This window comes from Schistocerca gregaria, chromosome 3 (assembly GCF_023897955.1).
Source record: "Schistocerca gregaria isolate iqSchGreg1 chromosome 3, iqSchGreg1.2, whole genome shotgun sequence".
In the NCBI taxonomy this organism is placed as follows: Eukaryota; Metazoa; Arthropoda; class Insecta; order Orthoptera; family Acrididae; genus Schistocerca; species Schistocerca gregaria.
This window is the reverse complement of record NC_064922.1, coordinates 59,592,267-59,617,586: the sequence shown is the minus strand read 5'-3', so window position 1 is coordinate 59,617,586 and position 25,320 is coordinate 59,592,267. Positions and strand designations below refer to the sequence as shown.

At 26.9% G+C, this 25,320-nt stretch overlaps 1 protein-coding gene and 2 long non-coding RNA genes across 3 annotated transcripts in view; 2 read left to right on the top strand and 1 right to left on the bottom strand.

Annotated features, from left to right (window-relative positions):
• Nucleotides 1-1,895: 1,895 nt before the first annotated feature.
• On the bottom strand, nt 1,896-18,519 carry LOC126355117 (uncharacterized). Its single transcript, XR_007565448.1, has 2 exons — nt 17,929-18,519; nt 1,896-2,368 (listed from the first exon to the last, which is right to left on the bottom strand). It is a non-coding gene; the product is annotated as an uncharacterized LOC126355117 (long non-coding RNA).
• LOC126355107 (NADH-ubiquinone oxidoreductase chain 5-like) lies at nt 11,143-12,023 on the top strand. The gene has a single exon (XM_050005301.1). The coding sequence runs from the start codon at nt 11,400-11,402 to the stop codon at nt 11,748-11,750; it is 351 nt and encodes a 116-aa protein (XP_049861258.1). The 5' UTR covers nt 11,143-11,399; the 3' UTR covers nt 11,751-12,023.
• Nucleotides 18,520-24,727: 6,208 nt separating the features above from the next.
• The window catches only part of LOC126355126 (uncharacterized), a 31,232-nt gene continuing 30,639 nt past the window's right edge, over nt 24,728-25,320 (top strand). Inside the window, exon 1 of the long non-coding RNA XR_007565460.1 lies at nt 24,728-24,773. This is a non-coding gene — a long non-coding RNA (uncharacterized LOC126355126). The remainder of the gene's footprint in view (nt 24,774-25,320) is intronic.

Below are 25,320 nucleotides of genomic sequence, written 5' to 3'. Positions count from 1 at the left end.
AATACGACCATAGTATGATCATGAAAGAATGATAATTGCTCCATTAATGGTGAAGCTCCATCTTGAAGAGATAAATTTGATCATGTTGCCATTCATAAATATTTTCTAATAAAAGGTCAAACCTTTATTTGTAGAGCTTAAATCTACTGCACTAATCTGCCATATTAGAATCTAGAGATTAATGGTAATTCTGAGTAACTATGTTCTGCAGGAGGGTTATTTTGTAGTCATTCTGTTGATCTTCTTACGTTAGCTCTAAATATAATTGCTCGGTTTGTAATCATTCTTTCTCATATAATTACAATGAATATAATGATTCCTACAATAGAAATTGTAGACCCAATTCTTGATACTATGTTTCATGATGTATATGCGTCTGGGTAGTCAGAGTATCGTCGAGGTATTCCTGCTAATCCTAGGAAGTGTTGAGGAAAGAATGTTAAATTTACTCCAATGAATATAATTGTAAATTGGATTTTTAATCATGTATTATTTATAGTTAAACCTGTGAATAATGGATATCATTGAATGACACCTCCTATAATTGCAAATACTGCTCCTATAGATAATACATAATGAAAGTGGGATACTACATAATATGTATCATGTAATACAATATCAAGTGATGAATTTGCTAATACTAATCCTGTTAATCCACCAATTGTAAATAGGAAAATAAATCCTAGAGCTCATAATAATGGTGGATTGAACTTGAATTTAGTTCCATATAATGTAGCTAATCATCTAAATACCTTAATTCCTGTAGGTACAGCAATAATTATTGTAGCTGATGTAAAATATGCTCGTGTGTCAACATCCATTCCTACTGTAAATATATGATGTGCTCATACAATAAATCCTATTAGTCCAATTGATAGTATAGCATAAATTATACCTAATGTTCCAAATGATTCAATTTTTCCTCTTTCTTGACATACAATATGTGAAATAATTCCGAACCCCGGTAGAATTAAAATATAAACTTCTGGGTGTCCAAAGAATCAAAATAGATGTTGATATAGAATTGGGTCACCCCCTCCTGCAGGGTCAAAGAATGATGTATTTAAATTTCGATCTGTTAATAATATAGTAATAGCTCCTGCTAAAACTGGAAGTGAAAGAAGGAGAAGTAATGCTGTAATAGCTACAGATCATACAAATAAAGGTGTTTGATCTAAAGTTATACTTTCTGATCGTATATTAATTGCTGTTGTAATGAAATTCACTGCACCAAGAATAGATGATACACCTGCTAAGTGCAGTGAAAAAATAGCTAGATCTACAGATGCACCCCCCGTGTGCAATAGCTCCTGCTAGAGGAGGGTAAACTGTTCATCCTGTACCAGCACCATTATCTACTATAGAAGATGTAAGAAGAAGGGTTAGTGAAGGTGGTAGTAATCAAAAACTTATATTATTTATTCGTGGAAATGCTATATCTGGTGCACCAATTATTAGTGGAACAAGTCAATTACCAAATCCACCAATTATAATAGGTATTACTATAAAGAAAATTATTACGAATGCGTGAGCTGTAATAATAACATTATAAATCTGGTCATCCCCAATTAGAGATCCGGGTTGGCCAAGTTCAGCACGAATAAGTATTCTTATTGATGTTCCTACTATTCCTGCTCATGCTCCAAATATGAAGTATAAAGTACCAATGTCCTTATGGTTTGTTGAGAATAATCATTTTTGCGCTAAGATGGCTGAATTTTAGGTGGTAGGCTGTAAATCTACTTATGAGATGTTTTCTCTCTTATCATATTTAGGTCTTATATTCAATTATGATTCTAGACTGCAATTCTAGAGGTGTAAAATTTTACTAAGGCCTAAAAGATTATTCTTTTAATTATAACTTTGAAGGTTATTAGTTTGATTAACTTAAGTCCTTAGTATAATGAAATTAAGGTTGATGTTGAAATCAATCCTATTGTTGAAATTATTACTGTTATAGGAAGAATGATTCTTGATTTTTGGGACTTTATCTTTATAGATCACGAATTTTCTGTGTATGATATAATTAGAGCTGAGAATCTAATACGTATATAGTAGTAGAGTGTAATTGTAGTTAATACAACTATAATAGTTATAATAGTTGTTATATTGTTTTCTATTAATGATTGTATTACAATTCATTTTGGTAAGAATCCAAGGAATGGTGGTAGTCCACCTAAAGATAATAAAGATAAGAATATTATGAATTTAATTTCGGTTTTTATATTTCTGGCTGAATAAATTTGATTTATGAAAAATAAATTTATTTGCTTAAATAATAAAACTATAATTAATCTTAATAGTGAGTAAATAATGAAGTATAGTTCTCAGATGTTTTCTCTGACTGTTAATGATCTAATTATTCAACCTAGATGTCTGATTGATGAATATGCTAAAAGTTGTCGTAAGGATGTTTGTTTTAAACCTCCTATTGCCCCAATAATAATTCTTAAGATTATAATTGTTCAAATAAAAGTTCTTAATTGAATACAATAAGATAAGACCATTATTGGGGCGATTTTTTGTCATGTTATTAATGTTAAACAATTATTTCATCTTGATGCTCCTATAACTTCTGGAAATCAGAAATGGAAAGGTGCAGCTCCAATCTTTAATAATAGTCTAGATCTAATTATTATTGATGGGATAAATTCTGTTTCCCATCCCATGGGATATTTTATTTGAATCAGCAAAATTGAAAATAATAATATTGTCGATGCTATTGCTTGGACAATAAAATATTTAATTGATGATTCATTTATTATTATATTTTTATTTCTTGTTAGGAGCGGAATAAATGAAAGTAAGTTGATCTCAAGTCCTATTCAAACCCCAAATCAGGAATTTGATGAAATGGACAGGATCGTTCCTATCATTAATGTTGATAGGAAGAGAAGTTTTGTAGAGTTGTTGGTCATTAAAAAGGAGAGGATTGATACCTCTATAAATGGGGTATGAACCCATTAGCTTGTTTAGCTTACCTTTTTACATTAAGGTGTATGATGCACGTTAGTTTTTGATACTAAAGGAGGTAGTTTAATTCTATCTTATGTAATTTTAATGAAGGTAGTTTTATTTACTTTATTTACCCTATCAAGGTAACCCTTTCATCAGGCACTTCATTTATTTAATATATAAATCGAAAGTTTTTTTTGAAATTCTTTTATGTATTATTTTGTTTAATTAGGATTAATTTATCCTGCTCATTTATATATATATATATATATATATATATATATATATATATATATATATATATATATATATATATATATATATATATATATAATAAATAATTTATATTAATATATTACATTTAATTGAAATTAAAGTATTATAAGTTCATCTTACCATTATCAATTGATTATTTTAATGCAATTATTTACCTAGGATTATAGCTACTTATGTTTTTAGCTTAAAATAGGTTATTATAATATAATATATATAATAATATGTAATTTAATTTTTAATATTATTATAATTGGATATAATAAATAAAATTATTAATTTAAATATAAAATATTATAATTCATATAAATAATTATATTAATTATAATAATATAATTATGTAAATTATCTATAATTAGATTATTTAACTAATATATATGAAAGTTAACTTAATATAAAAAAAAGAATTCATATTAATAACATATTATATTAAATTACATAATTGTATAAAATATATTTATTATATTATTTAATCTTTCTTTATTTATTAGTGAAAAGAAAGATTAAATAAGAAAGAATATAATACATTTATTGCTATACATGTTCCATATTAATCTTTAATTATATATAATAGAGAAGTTGTTGTGGTCATACATAGGGGCGTTTCTTTTTTTTGTTAATGTTTGTGGTTTTTTCTTTTTTTTTCTTTAAATATTTGAATCTTTTATTTTTTCCTGAATTAATAGATTTAAAATTTTCTTATTTTTTATTTTTAAAAGTTTTATTCTTGCTTGTTTATTCACTTTTTCTTTGTATTATATGTAAGTTTTGTTAGACTAAATGTTCTTTTTGCAGTAATTTGATTTAATTATCAAGTGATTTTGGATTTAGCAATTGATTTAGTATCGGCATAATTCGTGCCAGCAGCCGCGGTTATACGATTGATACAAGTGAATATTATTGGTTAAAACAGTTGTTTATATTATTAGGGTTGAAATATAAATTTGTAAGGTGAAATGTTAAAATTTATTTGTGGCCCTTTTTATGAATCTGTGAAATTTAAATAATAAACTAGGATTAGATACCCTATTATTTTAAATGTTAATTATATTTACCAGGGTACTATTAGTTAAGGTCTTTAAACCCAAAGAATTTGGCGGTATCTCATTCCATTCAGAGGAACCTACCCCATGATTGATAATACACGATTTACTCTACTTAATTTATTTGTTTGTATATCTCCGTTATCAGAGAATCTTTTTAGAGTTATAATTCTCAAGATTTATAATTATAAAATATTTCAGGTCAAGGTGCAGCTTATAGTTAAGAGGAGGTGGGTTACAATAGATTTTTGTTTATAACGGATTTGATTGTGAAATACTGTTAATGAAGATGGATTTGATAGTAATTTAATTTATTTAATTTAACTGATGTTGGCTCTGAGATGTGTACACATCGCCCGTCGCACTCATTATTGATTATTCTATTTTATTTTAAAGTAGCTTCAATTTAGATGAGATAAGTCGTAACATAGTAGATGTACTGGAAAGTGTATCTAGGAAGAGTTTCAAGATATAACTTATTAGTAAAGTGTTTCATTTACACTGAAAATTTTTCTGTGCAAATCAGGATATCTTGATTATTTATTTTATTATATTTATTTTTTGTTTATTTAATTATTTAATATAAATAATTTTATTGTATTTTTGTCTTAGTATATTTTATAGAATAGATTTTTTAAATTATAGTTTATTGGTAATGTAAGTGTTTTATGAAATATTATTTTAAATTTTTTTAAGTAGATTTTATTTATTGTACCTTTTGTATCAGGGTTTATCAAAATTTTAGTATTTATTTTACTTGTCTCGATTTGGGTTGATTTATAAATAATTTATAGTTAATGTATCATAATTATTATTAAATTATTTATAGAAATGAGATGTTAATCGTTTCCCAAGATATCTAGTTTCTTAAGAAAAAATTTAATTTTTTAAAGTTATTTGTTGTTATTTAATTTTTTAAGTAAAAATATTAACTTATTTATTCTTTAAGGGATAAGCTTTGAAGTTAATAACCTATAATTTATTTTATAGAAATATAATAGTAAGCTTTAAACCAGCTATCTTTAAGATTACGTTTTAGTTCATTATTTTTTATTTTGATTTTATAAATATTTTAGGTTTTTTATTAAGATTATTAATTTAATTTTAAAATTTTTGTAATAATGATAGAATTAGTATATTTATTTGTATGAAATTTTTACCTTGTGAACTTATTATAAGGAACTAGGCAAAATTGATTTCCGCCTGTTTATCAAAAACATGTCCTCTTGTTTATATTTTGAGGTCTGGCCTGCTCACTGAGCGTATTTTTAAAGAGCCGCGGTATTTTGACCGTGCAAAGGTAGCATAATCATTAGTCTCTTAATTAGTGGCTGGAATGAATGGCTTGACGAGAAATCAACTGTCTCTTAATAAATTTTTGAATTTAACTTTTGAGTCAAAAGGCTTAAATTCTTCTTTAGGACGAGAAGACCCTATAGAGCTTGACATTTTACTTTTATATAGTTTTTTGTTTGTCTTTCTATATTTAATGATGATGTTTTGTTGGGGTGACATGAAGAATAGATAAACTCTTCATTATTATATCATTTATTTATGTTTGTTATTTTGATCCATAATTTATGATCATAAGATTAAGTTACCTTAGGGATAAGAGCGTAATTGTTTTTGAGAGCTCATATCGACAAAGCAGATTGCGACCTCGATGTTGGATTAAGAAAAATTTTGGGTGCAGGAGCCCAATGATTAGGTCTGTTCGACCTTTAAATTCTTACATGATCTGAGTTCAGACCGGCGTGAGCCAGGTCAGTTTCTATCCTAAGATTGTTAATCCATATTAGTACGAAAGGACCATATGGTTAAAATATTTTTTGTTATATTGATTAATATTAATTTATTTACTATTTTGACAGATTAATGTGTTGAATTTAGAATTCATTTATGTAGATTTTTTCTACAAATAATTTAATGATTTCTTTAGCCGTTTGAGTAATTTTTCCTTATTTAACTTATATGTGTTATTTTTCTTATGGATTTTTATTTTTTTTTTGTTCTACTAGATTAGGTGTTTATACTGTTATAATTGCTGGTTGATCTTCTAATTCAAATTATTCATTATTACATTCTCTTCGTTCTGTTGCTCAAACAATTTCTTATGAAGTTAGTTTAGCTTTAATTTTATTGTTTTTAATTATTTTAATTGGTAGTTTTAATATGTTTGATTTTATAAACTATCAGCTTTATTGTTGATTTATTATTATTTCTTTTCCTTTAGCTTTAGCTTGTTTTGCTTCTTGCTTAGCTGAAACTAATCGTACTCCTTTTGATTTTGCTGAAGGGGAATCTGAGTTAGTTTCAGGATTTAATATTGAGTATGGTGCGGGTGGTTTTACTTTAATTTTTTTAGCTGAATATACTAGAATTGTCTTCATAAGAATGTTATTGGCTTTAATTTTTTTGGGCGGTGATTTTTATTCTTTTATATTTTTTATTAAGCTTGCTATTATATCTTTTGGTTTTATTTGGGTTCGTGGAACATTAACACGGTTCCGTTATGATAAATTAATGTACTTAGCTTGAAAAAGTTTTTTACCTTTATCTTTGAATTTTTTTATTTTCTTTGTTGGTTTAAAGATTTTATTTATCTCATTTGTTTAGTGAAATTTTTTGAGAAAAGTTAATAGAAGAGTTAAACTTCTAATTTTATGTTTTCAAAACATATGCTTTTCCTAAGCTAATTAACTTTATTCCTTAATTAATTTATCTCATGCGTTTGCGACATGGACATTAATTAAGAAATATGTGAAGTAAATAATTGTTAAGATTTGACCTGTTATAATATAAGGTTCTTCAACAGGTCGTTTACCAATTCACGTTAGTAAGCATACAACAACTACTATAATTCAGAATAAAATTTGATTAATAGGGTAAAATTGAATGCCTCGGAATGGTGTTTTATTATAAAATGGTAAAATTATTAAGATTCTAATTGATAAAAATAATGCAATAACACCTCCTAACTTATTAGGGATAGATCGTAGAATTGCATATGCAAATAGGAAATATCATTCTGGTTGAATGTGAACTGGTGTTACTAATGGGTTGGCAGGTACAAAGTTATCTGGATCTCCTAATAGGTAAGGATTAATTAAACATAGTATAATTAATAATGATGTTATTATTACAAATGTAATAGAATCCTTAAAGGTAAAGTATGGATGGAATGGAATTTTTTCAATATCTCCATTTAGTCCAAGAGGATTATTAGATCCTGTTTGGTGAAGAAAAAATAAATGAATTGCTGCTATAGCAGCAATAATAAATGGTAATACAAAATGGAATGTGAAGAATCGATTTAATGTTGCATTATCAACAGCGAATCCTCCTCATACTCATTGGACTAAATCTGTTCCTAAGTATGGGATTGCTGATAATAAATTAGTAATTACTGTTGTACCTCAAAAAGATATTTGGCCTCAGGGTAAGACATATCCTATAAATGCAGTTGCTATAACTAAAAATAAAATCACTGTACCAATTATTCAGGTTGTTGTTGTTGTGGTCTTCAGTCCTGAGACTGGTTTGATGCAGCTCTCCATGCTACTCTATCCTGTGCAAGCTTCTTCATCTCCCAGTACCTACTGCAACCTACATCCTTCTGAATCTGCTTAGTGTACCCATCTCTCGGTCTCCCTCTACGATTTTTACATATATATATAAGATCCATAGTAAATTCCCCGTCCTACATGTAAGTAAATACAAATAAAAAATATAGATGCTCCATTTGCGTGTAAGGTTCGGATAATTCAACCATTATTTACGTCTCGGCAGATGTGTACTACACTACTGAATGCTATTTCAATATTTGATGTATAATGTATAGATAAAAATAGTCCAGTTACGATTTGAATTACCAAACATAACCCTAATAGGGATCCAAAATTTCATCAAAATGAAATATTTGTTGGGGCAGGTAAGTCAATTAAAGAGTTATTAATAATTTTAATTAAAGGATGTCTTAATCGTAAGGGTTTATTCATTAGTAATTATCTTATTTTACGAATAGGTCCCTGATTAATATTGGTGATTTTAACAACTGCTAGTAGTGCTAAAAATAAATAAATTATTATTATTATTGTAATAATGAATGTTGGTCTATTATATAATTTTTCTAAAGATATTGTTATTTTTTGATAATTGATTGAATTATCAATATTTATAGTTTCGGTGTTTTTGAAAAAGTCTATAAATATAGATATATCTAGAATAATTAATATTAATATGATAAATACTCACATTATTAATGTAATAATTATAGTGATTGATTTAGGCTGAAATATTTCGTTTGATGCAATTCTTGTAATGTAAATAAATAATACTAGTATACCACCAAGAAATGTTAAAAATAAAATATATGATAATCAATATCTTTCTATTATTGTTCCTGTTATAAATCCAACTAGGTAGGTTTGAAGGATAATAAAAAGCATTATTGATATTGGGTGTCTTAATTTAATAAAATTAATATTTATTACATTTGATAATGATATAATTATTATTTTGATCATTTCAGGGGTTAGTTTATTTAAAATACCGGTTTTGGGGACCGATGATGGAAGCTTTTCCACCTCTGAAGTTTTAAAAGTGGGGGCTGGACTTATTTCCGGTTTACAAGACCGGCGTTTTTTTTAAACTATTAAAACTAATGTTTATATTCTCTATTTTTACTTCTTTATTGATTAATTTTGCTGGTGTTTATGTTTTTTCTTCTAAACGTAAACATTTATTAATGGTTCTTTTGAGATTAGAATATATTGTTCTTTCTTTATTTATGTTAGTTATTGTTTTTCTTATTGAGTTTGATTATGATTATTTTTTTCCTGTTATTTTTTTAGTTTTTTCTGTTTGTGAGGGTGCTTTAGGTCTTTCTATTTTAGTTTCAATAATTCGTTCTCATGGTAATGATTTTTTTAATTCTTTTCGTTTATCTTTATGTTAAAGTATTTATTTATAACTATTTTTTTGATCCCTCTTTGTTTATTAAATAATTGTTGATGGTTGGTTCATTCTTTAATGTTTCTGTCGGGTTTTGTTTTTATAATTTGTGTTTATTCATATGCTGAGTGAATATAATTAGATATTATTTTGGTATTGATTATTTTTCTTTTAGTTTAATTTTACTTAGTTTTTGGATTTGTTCTTTAATAATCACTGCTAGAGGTTCAGTTTATTTAAGTTCATATCATTCTAATTTTTTTGTTTTTATAGTTTTGATTTTAATAATTATGCTTTATTGTTCATTTGCTACATTAAGTCTTCTTTCTTCTTATATTTTTTTTGAGGCTAGATTAGTTCCTACTTTACTTTTAATTTTGGGTTGGGGTTATCAACCTGAGCGTTTGCAGGCTGGTGTTTATTTAATTTTTTATACTTTGGTTGCTAGATTACCTTTATTATTAGTTTTATTTAAGGTTTATGATTTTTCTAATACTTTATATTTTCCTTTATGGGTTGATTTTGGTTCTTATTATTTTATGTTTTATGTATTTATAATTTTGGCTTTTTTAGTTAAGATACCTATGTTTTTGGTTCATTTATGACTTCCTAAGGCTCATGTAGAGGCCCCTATTTCAGGTAGAATAATTCTTGCTGGTGTTTTATTAAAGTTAGGTGGTTATGGTATTTTTCGTGTTATAAAGGTTATTTCTTATTTGGGTTTAAAGTTTAATTATTTTTGATTGTCTTTAGGTTTATCTGGGGGTGTTATTGTAAGATTTATTTGTTTTCGTCAGGTTGATTTAAAGTCTTTAATTGCATATTCTTCTGTTGCTCATATAAGAATGGTTATTGGTGGCTTGATGACTATGAATTGATGCGGTTGTGTAGGTTCTCTTTCTCTAATGGTTGGTCATGGTTTATGTTCTTCTGGTTTATTTTGTTTATCTAATATTATTTATGAACGTTTAGGTTTACGAAGATTATTAATTAACAAGGGTATAATTAATTTGATGCTAAGAATGGCTTTATGATGATTTCTTTTAAGATCATCAAATATGGCTGCTCCTCCTTCTTTAAATTTGGTAGGTGAAATTAGATTATTAAATAGAATTATATCTTGATCTTCTTTTAGATTCTTTGCTTTGATTTTTTTATCTTTTTTTAGAGCTGTTTATACTTTGTATATATATTCTTATTCTCAGCATGGGAATTATTATTCTGGTGTTTATACTTGTTCTCTTGGTTATTTTCGTGAATATCATCTTTTACTTTTACATTGATTGCCTTTAAATATTCTCTGTTTAAAGGGTGAATATTTCTTTGTTTAGTTTGCTTAAGTATTTTAATTAAAAATATTGTTTTGTCGAATCAATGATATGAAGTTTTTCATCTTAGGCCGTGAATTTATTTTCTGTTTGTTCTTTGAGTTTTTTTTCTTTGTTTATTTCGAGAACTATAATTTTTATTTTAGGTATTTATTATTTAATAATTGATTATAGAGTTTTTGTTGAGAGAGAGCTTTTCAATTTAAATGGTTCTATAGTTGTTATAACTTTAATTTTGGATTGAATATCTCTTATTTTTATATCTTTTGTTATATATATTTCTTCTTTGGTTATTTATTATAGAGAGGATTATATATCTGGTGAAAAGAATATAAATCGTTTTATTATTATTGTTTTAATATTTATTCTTTCTATAGGTTTTTTAATTATTAGTCCTAATTTAATTAGAATTTTATTAGGTTGAGATGGTTTAGGTTTAGTTTCTTATTGTTTAGTTATTTATTATCAAAATGTAAAATCTTATAGTGCTGGTATATAACCTGCACTTTCTAATCGTATTGGTGATGATACTATTTGAATTTCTATTGCATGAATGTTAAATTTTGGTGGTTGAAATTATATTCATTATTACGATTTTATTTCTAATTCTTTTGAAATAAAGTTCATTACTATATTAATTGTTTTAGCAGCTATAACTAAGAGAGCTCAGATTCCTTTCTCTTCATGACTTCCTGCTGCTATAGCAGCTCCTACTCCTGTTTCTGCTTTAGTTCATTCTTCTACTCTTGTTACTGCTGGTGTTTTTTTATTAATTCGTTTTAGACCAATATTGGATACTTATAATTGTGGTTGATTTTTACTTTTAATTGGTTGTATAACTATATTTATGGCTGGATTGGGCGCTAATTTTGAGTTTGATTTAAAGAAGATTATTGCTCTTTCTACTTTAAGACAACTTGGTTTAATAATAAGAATTTTGGCTATAGGTTATCCAAAGCTTGCATTTTTTCATTTATTGGCTCATGCTTTATTTAAGGCATTATTATTTATATGTGCAGGTTCAATAATTCATAATTTGAAGGATTCTCAGGATATTCGTTTTATAGGATCAATTGTTAATTTCATACCTTTAACTTCAGTTTGTTTTAATGTTTCTAGTTTATCTTTGTGTGGAATACCTTTTTTAGCGGGATTTTATTCAAAGGATTTAATTCTTGAGATGGTTTGTTTAAGATGAATTAATTGTTTAATTTTTTTCTTTATTTTTTTTCTACTGGTTTAACTGCTTCTTATTCTTTTCGTTTGTTTTATTATTCAATATCTGGTGATAATAATTTTTATTCTAGATTTTCTTTTGATGATAAGGGTTATTATATTTCATTTGGAATAATTGGTCTATTGTTTGTTGCTGTTTTTGGTGGTAGTCTTTTATCTTGATTAATTTTTCCTATTCCTCATGTGATTGCTTTACCTTATTATTTAAAGTTTTTAACTATTACAGTTGTTATTTTAGGTGCTTATTTAGGTTATCTTATTTCTAATTTTGATTTTTCTCATAATTTATTTTCTTTAAGTATACTTTCTTTTGTTAGATTTGCTGGTTCTATATGATTTATACCTTTTCTTTCAACTAAGTTTATTAGATATATTCCTTTAAAAATAGGTTATTATTCATCTAAGTCATTTGATTATGGTTGAGGTGAATTACTTGGTGGTCAAGGTTTATATAGATTATTTATTTATTTAATTGGTTATATTCAAGGTTGATATGATTCTAATTTCAAGATTTATCTATTAACTTTTATTTTTTGAATATTTATTTTGGTAATATTGTTTTTCGTTTACTTAAATAGCTTATAATTAGAGCGTGACACTGAAGATGTTAAGGAAGTATTTTTACTTTTAAGTATTTATAAATATAGATATATTATTTTTACAGTGAAAATGTAATGTTTTATTTAAAATATATAAATTTTAGAAATGTTAACGGAGTTTAACCGCTAATATAAAAAGTTAGCAGCTTTCATATTGGCTTTACATTTCCTTAATTGGAACTATTATAGTTCAATTATATTATTAACAGTAATACGCCTCATTTTGGCTTCAATTAATAAGAATAAGGGTAGTACATACCAATCTTCCAGGTCGAAACTGACTGCAATATTTCGCTTCTTATTCTATTTAAGGTTGATTGATAATATCAATACTTTTTGAATGCAACCCAAATGTTATATTTAACTACAACCCTTTATTCTGCTCATTGTAATACTCCTTGGTTTCATTCATGGTATAGTCCTCCTAATAGAACTAGAATAAAAAATATTGTTGATACTGTTCAGATTATAATGTCTGAAGTTTTAAAAATAATTACAATTGGTAGAATTAGTGCAATTTCTACATCAAAAATTAAAAAGATTACTGCGATTAGGAAGAATCGTATTGAGAATGGTATTCGTGCTGATCTTTTTGGATCAAACCCACATTCAAATGGTGATCTTTTTTCTCGATCATTAATTAATTTTTTTGATAGTGTTGTTGCCAGGATTATAACAATTATTGGAATAATAAATCTAATGAAAACTCTTGTTGATAGAAATAGAATTGTTTTTCTTGATTTATATCAAGCTTTCTGATTGGAAGTCAAATGTACTATTTATACTAGAAAAACAATTATCTACCTCATCAATAAATAGAGATATATAAGAATAATCATACTACGTCTACGAAGTGTCAGTATCATGCTGCTGCTTCAAATCCAAAGTGATGTCTTGGTGAAAATTGATTTATTGAGTGTCGAAGTAGACATGTTGATAAAAAGATTGTTCCAATAATTATGTGTAAACCATGGAATCCTGTTGCAACAAAGAATGTTGATCCATAAACTGCATCTGCAATGGTAAAAGGTGCTTCTCAATATTCATATGCTTCAAGTATTGTAAAGTATAGTCCTAATAACACTGTGAAGAATAATCCTTGTAGTGCTTGAGTATGATTAGATTCCATTAAACTATGATGTGCTCATGTTACTGTTACTCCTGATGCTAAATGAATAGCTGTATTAAGTAATGGAATTTGTGTAGGGTTAAAGGGTTGAATTCCTATTGGAGGTCATAGTATTCCTAGTTCAATTGTTGGTGCTAATCTTCTTCTAAAGAATGCTCAAAAAAAAGAAACGAAAAATAATACCTCTGATGCAATAAATAAAATTATTCCTCATCGTAATCCAATTGATACAAATCCTGTATGTAATCCTTGATATGTTCCTTCTCGTACTACATCTCGTCATCATTGAATTATAGTTAGTAGGGTAATTCCAAATCCAATTATGAATAAGTTAATATTAAATAGGTGGAATCATTTTGCTAGTCCTGATACTAGGACTATTGCTCCAATTGCTCCTGTTAATGGTCAAGGTCTATAGTCTACTAAGTGGAATGGGTGGTTTGAGTGAGTTGTTAACATAGGTTTAATATACTTCTCTAGAATATAGAGTTCTTAGAATTGAGAAAACATAGGCTTGAATTATTGCTACTGCTGATTCTAGAATTAATAGAAGTATTTGTCCAATAATTAGTAATGAGATTAAGTTTATTGCTATAGATGGTCCTGTGTTTCCTAATAAGGTTAATAATAAGTGTCCTGCAATTATATTTGCTGCCAACCGTACTGCTAATGTACCTGGTCGAATAACATTACTAATTGTTTCAATTAGTACTATAAATGATATTAATGCAGGCGGTGTACCTTGTGGTACAAGGTGTGTAAATATATGATTAGAATGTTTAATTCATCCAAATAATATAAATCTTAGCCATATAGGTAGGGCAATTGCAAATGTTAATGCTAAATGTCTTGTTCTAGTAAAAATATAAGGGAATAATCCTATGAAATTGTTAAAAATATTATAATAAAAATTGAGATGAAAATGAATGTTGTTCCATTAAATGATTTTGGTCCAAGAAGTGTTTTAAATTCATTATGTAAGATTAAATTTAGTTTATTTCAGATAATGTTAATTCGTGATGGTGTAAGTCAAAATAGTGATGGGATTAATAATAGTCCTAGAAATGTTCTAGTTCAATTTAATGATAAATTAAAGATGTTAGTTGATGGGTCAAATGTTGAGAATAGATTTGTTATCATTTTCAATTTAAGTTTTTTATTTCAATTGTTCCTTTTTCTGCTCTTTTAATAAGGTTAGGTTTAAATGAGAAGAAGTTTATTTGATTAAACAAGATTAATGTAGCTGAAAATATAATGAATAGTGAGAATCATATAAGAGGGGATATTTGAGGGATTTGGATATAATTTCCCCATCAGAAGTAGTCGTTAATTTACTATTATTTGGTTTAAGAGACCATTACTTACTTTCAGTCATCTGATGAATTTCAAGGTGTACTAATTTTTTTAGTTACTTTAGATTGACACTCTAATGTTATTTATTTTAACTAACTCCTTAAATTATCTTAGATAATCACTTAATAAATAAATTTACTGAAGTTCTTTCAATTACAATTGGTATAAATCTGTGGTTTGCTCCACAGATTTCTGAGCATTGTCCAAAGAATAATCCAGGTCGATTTATTGTGAATGTTCCTTGATTTAACCGACCTGGCGTTGCATCAATTTTAACCCCTAATGCAGGAACTGCTCATGAGTGTAGAACATCTGATGCTCTTGTTAATACTCGTACTTCTGTATTTATTGGTAGGATTGTTCGGTTATCTACATCTAGTAGTCGGAATCCATCATTTTCTAGGTCTTGTTCTGGTGTTATATAAGTGTCAAATTCTACGTCTATGAAGTCTGAATATTCATATCTTCAATATCATTGTCGTCCAATGGTTTTAATTGTAATTATTGCATCTACTGAATCATCAAGCAAATATAATAGTCGTAATGATGGAAGGGCAATAAAAATTAATGTAATTGCTGGTAAAGCTGTTCAGATTGTTTCAATTAAATGTCCATGAAGTATATTACGGTTAGTATAGGCAATAAATAATATATAACTTAGGGCATAACCTACAATTACTGTAATTAATAATAATACGACCATAGTATGATCATGAAAGAATGATAATTGCTCCATTAATGGTGAAGCTCCATCTTGAAGAGATAAATTTGATCATGTTGCCATTAATAAATATTTTCTAATAAAAGGTCAAACCTTTATTTGTAGAGCTTAAATCTACTGCACTAATCTGCCATATTAGAATCTAGAGATTAATGGTAATTCTGAGTAACTATGTTCTGCAGGAGGGTTATTTTGTAGTCATTCTGTTGATCTTCTTATGTTAGCTCTAAATATAATTGCTCGGTTTGTAATCATTCTTTCTCATATAATTACAATGAATATAATGATTCCTACAATAGAAATTGTAGACCCAATTCTTGATACTACGTTTCATGATGTATATGCGTCTGGGTAGTCAGAGTATCGTCGAGGTATTCCTGCTAATCCTAGGAAGTGTTGAGGAAAGAATGTTAAATTTACTCCAATGAATATAATTGTAAATTGGATTTTTAATCATGTATTATTTATAGTTAATCCTGTAAATAGTGGATATCATTGAATGACACCTCCTATAATTGCAAATACTGCTCCTATAGATAATACATAATGAAAGTGGGCTACTACATAATATGTATCATGTAATACAATATCAAGTGATGAATTTGCTAATACTAATCCTGTTAATCCACCAATTGTAAATAGGAAAATAAATCCTAGAGCTCATAATAATGGTGGATTGAACTTGAATTTAGTTCCATATAATGTAGCTAATCACCTAAATACCTTAATTCCTGTAGGTACAGCAATAATTATTGTTGCTGATGTAAAATATGCTCGTGTGTCAACATCCATTCCTACTGTAAATATATGATGTGCTCATACAATAAATCCTATTAGTCCAATTGATAGTATAGCATAAATTATACCTAATGTTCCAAATGATTCAATTTTTCCTCTTTCTTGACATACAATATGTGAAATAATTCCGAACCCCGGTAGAATTAAAATATAAACTTCTGGGTGTCCAAAGAATCAAAATAGATGTTGATATAGAATTGGGTCACCCCCTCCTGCAGGGTCAAAGAATGATGTATTTAAATTTCGATCTGTTAATAATATAGTAATAGCTCCTGCTAAAACTGGAAGTGAAAGAAGGAGAAGTAATGCTGTAATAGCTACAGATCATACAAATAAAGGTGTTTGATCTAAAGTTATACTTTCTGATCGTATATTAATTGCTGTTGTAATGAAATTCACTGCACCAAGAATAGATGATACACCTGCTAAGTGCAGTGAAAAAATAGCTAGATCTACAGATGCACCCCCGTGTGCAATAGCTCCTGCTACAGGAGGGTAAACTGTTCATCCTGTACCAGCACCATTATCTACTATAGAAGATGTAAGAAGAAGGGTTAGTGAAGGTGGTAGTAATCAAAAACTTATATTATTTATTCGTGGAAATGCTATATCTGGTGCACCAATTATTAGTGGAACAAGTCAATTACCAAATCCACCAATTATAATAGGTATTACTATAAAGAAAATTATTACGAATGCATGAGCTGTAATAATAACATTATAAATCTGGTCATCCCCAATTAGAGATCCGGGTTGGCCAAGTTCAGCACGAATAAGTATTCTTATTGATGTTCCTACTATTCCTGCTCATGCTCCAAATATGAAGTATAAAGTACCAATGTCCTTATGGTTTGTTGAGAATAATCATTTTTGCGGTAAGATGGCTGAATTTTAGGTGGTAGACTGTAAATCTACTTATGAGATGTTTTCTCTCTTATCATATTTAGGTCTTATATTCAATTATGATTCTAGACTGCAATTCTAGAGGTGTAAAATTTTACTAAGGCCTAAAAGATTATTCTTTTAATTATAACTTTGAAGGTTATTAGTTTGATTAACTTAAGTCTTTAGTATAATGAAATTAAGGTTGATGTTGAAATCAATCCTATTGTTGAAATTATTACTGTTATAGGAAGAATGATTCTTGATTTTTGGGACTTTATCTTTATAGATCACGAATTTTCTGTGTATGATATAATTAGAGCTGAGAATCTAATACGTATATAGTAGTAGAGTGTAATTGTAGTAAATACTACTATAATAGTTATAATAGTTGTTATATTGTATTCTATTAATGATTGTATTACAATTCATTTTGGTAAGAATCCAAGGAATGGTGGTAGTCCACCTAAAGATAATAAAGATAAGAATATTATGAATTTAATTTCGGTTTTTATATTTCTGGCTGAATAAATTTGATGTATGAAAAATAAATCTATTTGCTTAAATAATAAAACTATAATTAATCTTAATAGTGAGTAAATAATGAAGTATAGTTCTCAGATGTTTTCTCTGACTGTTAATGATCTAATTATTTAACCTAGATGTCTGATTGATGAATATGCTAAAAGTTGTCGTAAGGATGTTTGATTTAAACCTCCTATTGCCCCAATAATAATTCTTAAGATGATAATTGTTCAAATAAAAGTTCTTAATTGAATACAATAAGATAAGACCATTATTGGGGCGATTTTTTGTCATGTTATTAATGTTAAACAATTATTTCATCTTGATGCTCCTATAACTTCTGGAAATCAGAAATGGAAAGGTGCAGCTCCAATCTTTAATAATAGTCTAGATCTAATTATTATTGATGGGATAAATTCTGTTTCCCATCCCATGGGATATTTTATTTGAATCAGCAAAATTGAAAATAATAATATTGTCGATGCTATTGCTTGGACAATAAAATATTTAATTGATGATTCATTTATTATTATATTTTTATTTCTTGTTAGGAGCGGAATAAATGAAAGTAAGTTGATCTCAAGTCCTATTCAAACCCCAAATCAGGAATTTGATGAAATGGACAGGATCGTTCCTATCATTAATGTTGATAGGAAGAGAAGTTTTGTAGAGTTGTTGGTCATTAAAAAGGAGAGGATTGATACCTCTATAAATGGGGTATGAACCCATTAGCTTCTTTAGCTTACCTTTTTACATTAAGGTGTATGATGCAAGTTAGTTTTTGATACTAAAGGAGGTAGTTTAATTCTATCTTATGTAATTTTAATGAAGGTAATTTTATTTACTTTATTTACCCTATCAAGGTAACCCTTTAATCAGGCACTTCATTTATTTAATATATAAATCGAAAGTTTTTTTTTAAATTCTTTTATGTATTATTTTGTTTAATTAGGATTAATTTATCCTGCTCATTTTTTTATATATATATATATATAATAAATAATTTATATTAATATATTACATTTAATTGAAATTAAAGTATTATAAGTTCATCTTACCATTATCAATTGAATATTTTAATGCAATTATTTACCTAGGATTATAGCTACTTATGTTTTTAGCTTAAAATAGGTTATTATAATATAGTATATATAATAATATGTAATTTAATATTTAATATTATTATAATTGGATATAATAAATAAAATTATTAATTTAAATATAAAATATTATAATTAATATAATTATTTATATCCAATAGGAATTCAACCCTTTAACCCTATACAAATTCCATTACTTAATACAGCTATTCTTTTAGCATCAGGAGTAACAGTAACATGAGCACATCATAGTTTAATGGAATCTAATCATACTCAAGCACTACAAGGATTACTCTTCACAGTGTTTTTAGGACTATACTTTACAATTCTTCAAGCATATGAATATTGAGAAGCACCTTTTACCATTGCAGATGCAGTTTATGGATCAACATTCTTTGTTGCAACAGGATTCCATGGTTTACACGTAATTATTGGAACAATCTTTTTATCAACATGTCTACTTCGACACTAAATAAATCAATTTTCACCAAGACATCACTTTGGATTTGAAGCAGCAGCATGATACTGACACTTCGTAGATGTAGTATGATTATTCTTATATATCTCTATTTATTGATGAGGTAGATAATTGTTTTTCTAGTATAAATAGTACATTTGACTTCCAATCAGAAAGCTTGATATAAATCAAGAAAAACAATTCTATTTCTATCAACAAGAGTTTTCATTAGATTTATTATTCCAATAATTGTTATAATCCTGGCAGCAACACTATCAAAAAAATTAATTAATGATCGAGAAAAAAGATCACCATTTGAATGTGGGTTTGATCCAAAAAGATCAGCACGAATACCATTCTCAATACGATTCTTCCTAATCGCAGTAATCTTTTTAATTTTTGATGTAGAAATTGCACTAATTCTACCAATTGTAATTATTTTTAAAACTTCAGACATTATAATCTGAACAGTATCAACAATATTTTTTATTCTAGTTCTATTAGGAGGACTATACCATGAATGAAACCAAGGAGCATTACAATGAGCAGAATAAAGGGTTGTAGTTAAATATAACATTTGGGTTGCATTCAAAAAGTATTGATATTATCAATCAACCTTAAATAGAATAAGAAGCGAAATATTGCAGTCAGTTTCGAACCTGGAAGATTGGTATGTACTACCCTTATTCTTATTAATTGAAGCCAAAAAGAGGCGTATTACTGTTAATAATATAATTGAACTATAATAGTTCCAATTAAGGAAATGTAAAGCCAATATGAAAGCTGCTAACTTTTTATATTAGCGGTTAAACTCCGTTAACATTTCTAAAATTTATATAGTTTAAATAAAACATTACATTTTCACTGTAAAAATAATATATCTATATTTATAAATACTTAAAAGTAAAAATACTTCCTTAACATCTTCAGTGTCACGCTCTAATTATAAGCTATTTAAGTAAACGAAAAACAATATTACCAAAATAAATATTCAAAAAATAAAAGTTAATAGATAAATCTTGAAATTAGAATCATATCAACCTTGAATATAACCAATTAAATAAATAAATAATCTATATAAACCTTGACCACCAAGTAATTCACCTCAACCATAATCAAATGACTTAGATGAATAATAACCTATTTTAAAGGAATATATCTAATAAACTTAGTTGAAAGAAAAGGTATAAATCATATAGAACCAGCAAATCTAACAAAAGAAAGTATACTTAAAGAAAATAAATTATGAGAAAAATCAAAATTAGTAATAAGATAACCTAAATAAGCACCTAAAATAACAACTGTAATAGTTAAAAACTTTAAATAATAAGGTAAAGCAATCACATGAGGAATAGGAAAAATTAATCAAGATAAAAGACTACCACCAAAAACAGCAACAAACAATAGACCAATTATTCCAAATGAAATATAATAACCCTTATCATCAAAAGAAAATCTAGAATAAAAATTATTATCACCAGATATTGAATAATAAAACAAACGAAAAGAATAAGAAGCAGTTAAACCAGTAGAAAAAAAATAAAGAAAAAAAATTAAACAATTAATTCATCTTAAACAAACCATCTCAAGAATTAAATCCTTGGAATAAAATCCCGATAAAAAAGGTATTCCACACAAAGATAAACTAGAAACATTAAAACAAACTGAAGTTAAAGGTATGAAATTAACAATTGATCCTATAAAACGAATATCCTGAGAATCCTTCAAATTATGAATTATTGAACCTGCACATATAAATAATAATGCCTTAAATAAAGCATGAGCCAATAAATGAAAAAATGCAAGCTTTGGATAACCTATAGCCAAAATTCTTATTATTAAACCAAGTTGTCTTAAAGTAGAAAGAGCAATAATCTTCTTTAAATCAAACTCAAAATTAGCGCCCAATCCAGCCATAAATATAGTTATACAACCAATTAAAAGTAAAAATCAACCACAATTATAAGTATCCAATATTGGTCTAAAACGAATTAATAAATAAACACCAGCAGTAACAAGAGTAGAAGAATGAACTAAAGCAGAAACAGGAGTACAAGCTGCTATAGCAGCAGGAAGTCATGAAGAGAAAGGAATCTGAGCTCTCTTAGTTATAGCTGCTAAAACAATTAATATAGTAATGAGCTTTATTTCAAAAGAATTAGAAATAAAATCATAATAATAAATATAATTTCAACCACCAAAATTTAACATTCATGCAATAGAAATTAAAATAGCAACATCACCAATACGATTAGAAAGTGCAGTTAATATACCAGCACTATAAGATTTTACATTTTGATAATAAATAACTAAACAATAAGAAACTAAACCTAAACCATCTCAACGTAATAAAATTCTAATTAAATTAGGACTAATAATTAAAAAACCTATTGAAAGAATAAATACTAAAAAAATAATAATAAAACGATTTATATTCTTTTCACCAGATATATAATCCTCTCTATAATAAATAACCAAAGAAGAAATATATATAACAAAAGATATAAAAATAAGAGATATTCAATCCAAAATTAAAGTTATAACAACTATAGAACCATTTAAATTGAAAAGCTCTCACTCAACAAAAACTCTATAATCAATTATTAAATAATAAATACCTAAAATAAAAATTATAGTTCTCGAAATAAACAAAGAAAAAAAACTCAAAGACCAAATAGAATATAAATTCACGGCCTAAGATGAAAAACTTCATATCATTGATTCCACAAAACAATATTTTTAATTAAAATACTTAAGCAAACTAAACAAAGAAATATTCACCCTTTAAACAGAGAATATTTAAAGGCAATCAATGTAAAAGTAAAAGATGATATTCACGAAAATAACCAAGAGAACAAGTATAAACACCAGAATAATAATTCCCATGCTGAGAATAAGAATATATATACAAAGTATAAACAGCTCTAAAAAAAGATAAAAAAATCAAAGCAAAGAATCTAAAAGAAGATCAAGATATAATTCTATTTAATAATCTAATTTCACCTACCAAATTTAAAGAAGGAGGAGCAGCCATATTTGATGATCTTAAAAGAAATCATCATAAAGCCATTCTTGGCATCAAATTAATTATACCCTTGTTAATTAATAATCTTCGTCTACCTAAACGTTCATAAATTATATTAGATAAACAAAATAAACCAGAAGAACATAAACCATGACCAACCATTAGAGAAAGAGAACCTACACAACCTCATCAATTCATAGTCATCAATCCACCAATAACCATTCTTATATGAGCAACAGAAGAATATGCAATTAAAGACTTTAAATCAAACTGACGAAAACAAATAAATCTTACAATAACACCCCCAGATAAACCTAAAGACAATCAAAAATAATTAAACTTTAAACCCAAATAAGAAATAACCTTTATAACACGAAAAATACCATAACCACCTAACTTTAATAAAACACCAGCAAGAATTATTCTACCTGAAATAGGGGCCTCTACATGAGCCTTAGGAAGTCATAAATGAACCAAAAACATAGGTATCTTAACTAAAAAAGCCAAAATTATAAATACATAAAACATAAAATAATAAGAACCAAAATCAACCAATAAAGGAAAATATAAAGTATTAGAAAAATCATAAACCTTAAATAAAACTAATAATAAAGGTAATCTAGCAACCAAAGTATAAAAAATTAAATAAACACCAGCCTGCAAACGCTCAGGTTGATAACCCCAACCCAAAATTAAAAGTAAAGTAGGAACTAATGTAGCCTCAAAAAAAATATAAAGAGAAAGAAGACTTAATCTAGCAAATGAACAATAAAGCATAATTATTAAAATCAAAACCATAAAAACAAAAAAATTAGAATAATATGAACTTAAATAAACTGAACCTCTAGCAGTGATTATTAAAGAACAAATCCAAAAACTAAGTAAAATTAAACTAAAAGAAAAATAATCAATACCAAAATAATATCTAATTATATTCAAATCAGCATATGAATAAACACAAATTATAAAAACAAAACCCGACAGAAACATTAAAGAATGAACCAACCATCAACAATTATTTAATAAACAAAGAGGGATCAAAAAAATAGTTATAAATAAATACTTTAACATAAAGATAAACCAAAAGAATTAAAAAAATCATTACCATGAGAACGAATTATTGAAACTAAAATAGAAAGACCTAAAGCACCCTCACAAACAGAAAAAACTAAAAAAATAACAGGAAAAAAATAATCATAATCAAACTCAATAAGAAAAACAATAACTAACATAAATAAAGAAAGAACAATATATTCTAATCTCAAAAGATCCATTAATAAATGTTTACGTTTAGAAGAAAAAACATAAACACCAGCAAAATAAATCAATAAAGAAGTAAAAATAGAGAATATAAACATTAGTTTTAATAGTTTAAAAAAAACGCCGGTCTTGTAAACCGGAAATAAGTCCAGCCCCCACATTTAAAACTTCAGAGGTGGAAAAGCTTCCATCATCGGTCCCCAAAACCGGTATTTTAAATAAACTAACCCCTGAAATGATCAAAATAATAATTATATCATTATCAAATGTAATAAATATTAATTTTATTAAATTAAGACACCCAATATCAATAATGCTTTTAATTATCCTTCAAACCTTCCTAGTTGGATTAATAACAGGAACAATAATAGAAAGATATTGATTATCATATATTTTATTTTTAACATTACTTGGTGGTATACTAGTATTATTTATTTACATTACAAGAATTGCATCAAACGAAATATTTCAGCCTAAATCAATCACTATAATTATTACATTAATAATGTGAGTATTTATCATATTAATATTAACTATTCTAGATATATCTATATTTATAGACTTTTTCAAAAACACCGAAACTATAAATATTGATAATTCAATCAATTATCAAGAAATAACAATATCTTTAGAAAAATTATATAATAGAACAACATTCATTATTACAATAATAATAATAATTTATTTATTTTTAGCACTACTAGCAGTTGTTAAAATCACCAATATTAATCATGGACCTATTCGTAAAATAAGATAATTACTAATGAATAAACCCTTACGATTAAGACATCCTTTAATTAAAATTATTAATAACTCTTTAATTGACTTACCTGCCCCAACAAATATTTCATTTTGATGAAATTTTGGATCCCTATTAGGGTTATGTTTGGTAATTCAAATCGTAACTGGACTATTTTTAGCTATACATTATACATCAAATATTGAAATAGTATTCAGTAGTGTAGTACACATCTGCCGAGACGTAAATAATGGTTGAATTATCCGAACCTTACACGCAAATGGAGCATCTATATTTTTTATTTGTATTTACTTACATGTAGGACGGGGAATTTACTATGGATCTTATATATATATATATACATACCTGAATAATTGGTACAGTGATTTTATTTTTAGTTATAGCAACTGCATTTATAGGATATGTCTTACCCTGAGGCCAAATATCTTTTTGAGGTGCAACAGTAATTACTAATTTATTATCAGCAATCCCATACTTAGGAACAGATTTAGTCCAATGAGTATGAGGAGGATTCGCTGTTGATAATGCAACATTAAATCGATTCTTCACATTCCATTTTGTATTACCATTTATTATTGCTGCTATAGCAGCAATTCATTTATTTTTTCTTCACCAAACAGGATCTAATAATCCTCTTGGACTAAATGGAGATAGTGAAAAAATTCCATTCCATCCATACTTTACCTTTAAGGATTCTATTACATTTGTAATAATAACATCATTATTAATTATACTATGTTTAATTAATCCTTACCTATTAGGAGATCCAGATAACTTTGTACCTGCCAACCCATTAGTAACACCAGTTCACATTCAACCAGAATGATATTTCCTATTTGCATATGCAATTCTACGATCTATCCCTAATAAGTTAGGAGGTGTTGTTGCATTGTTTTTATCAATTAGAATCTTAATAATTTTAC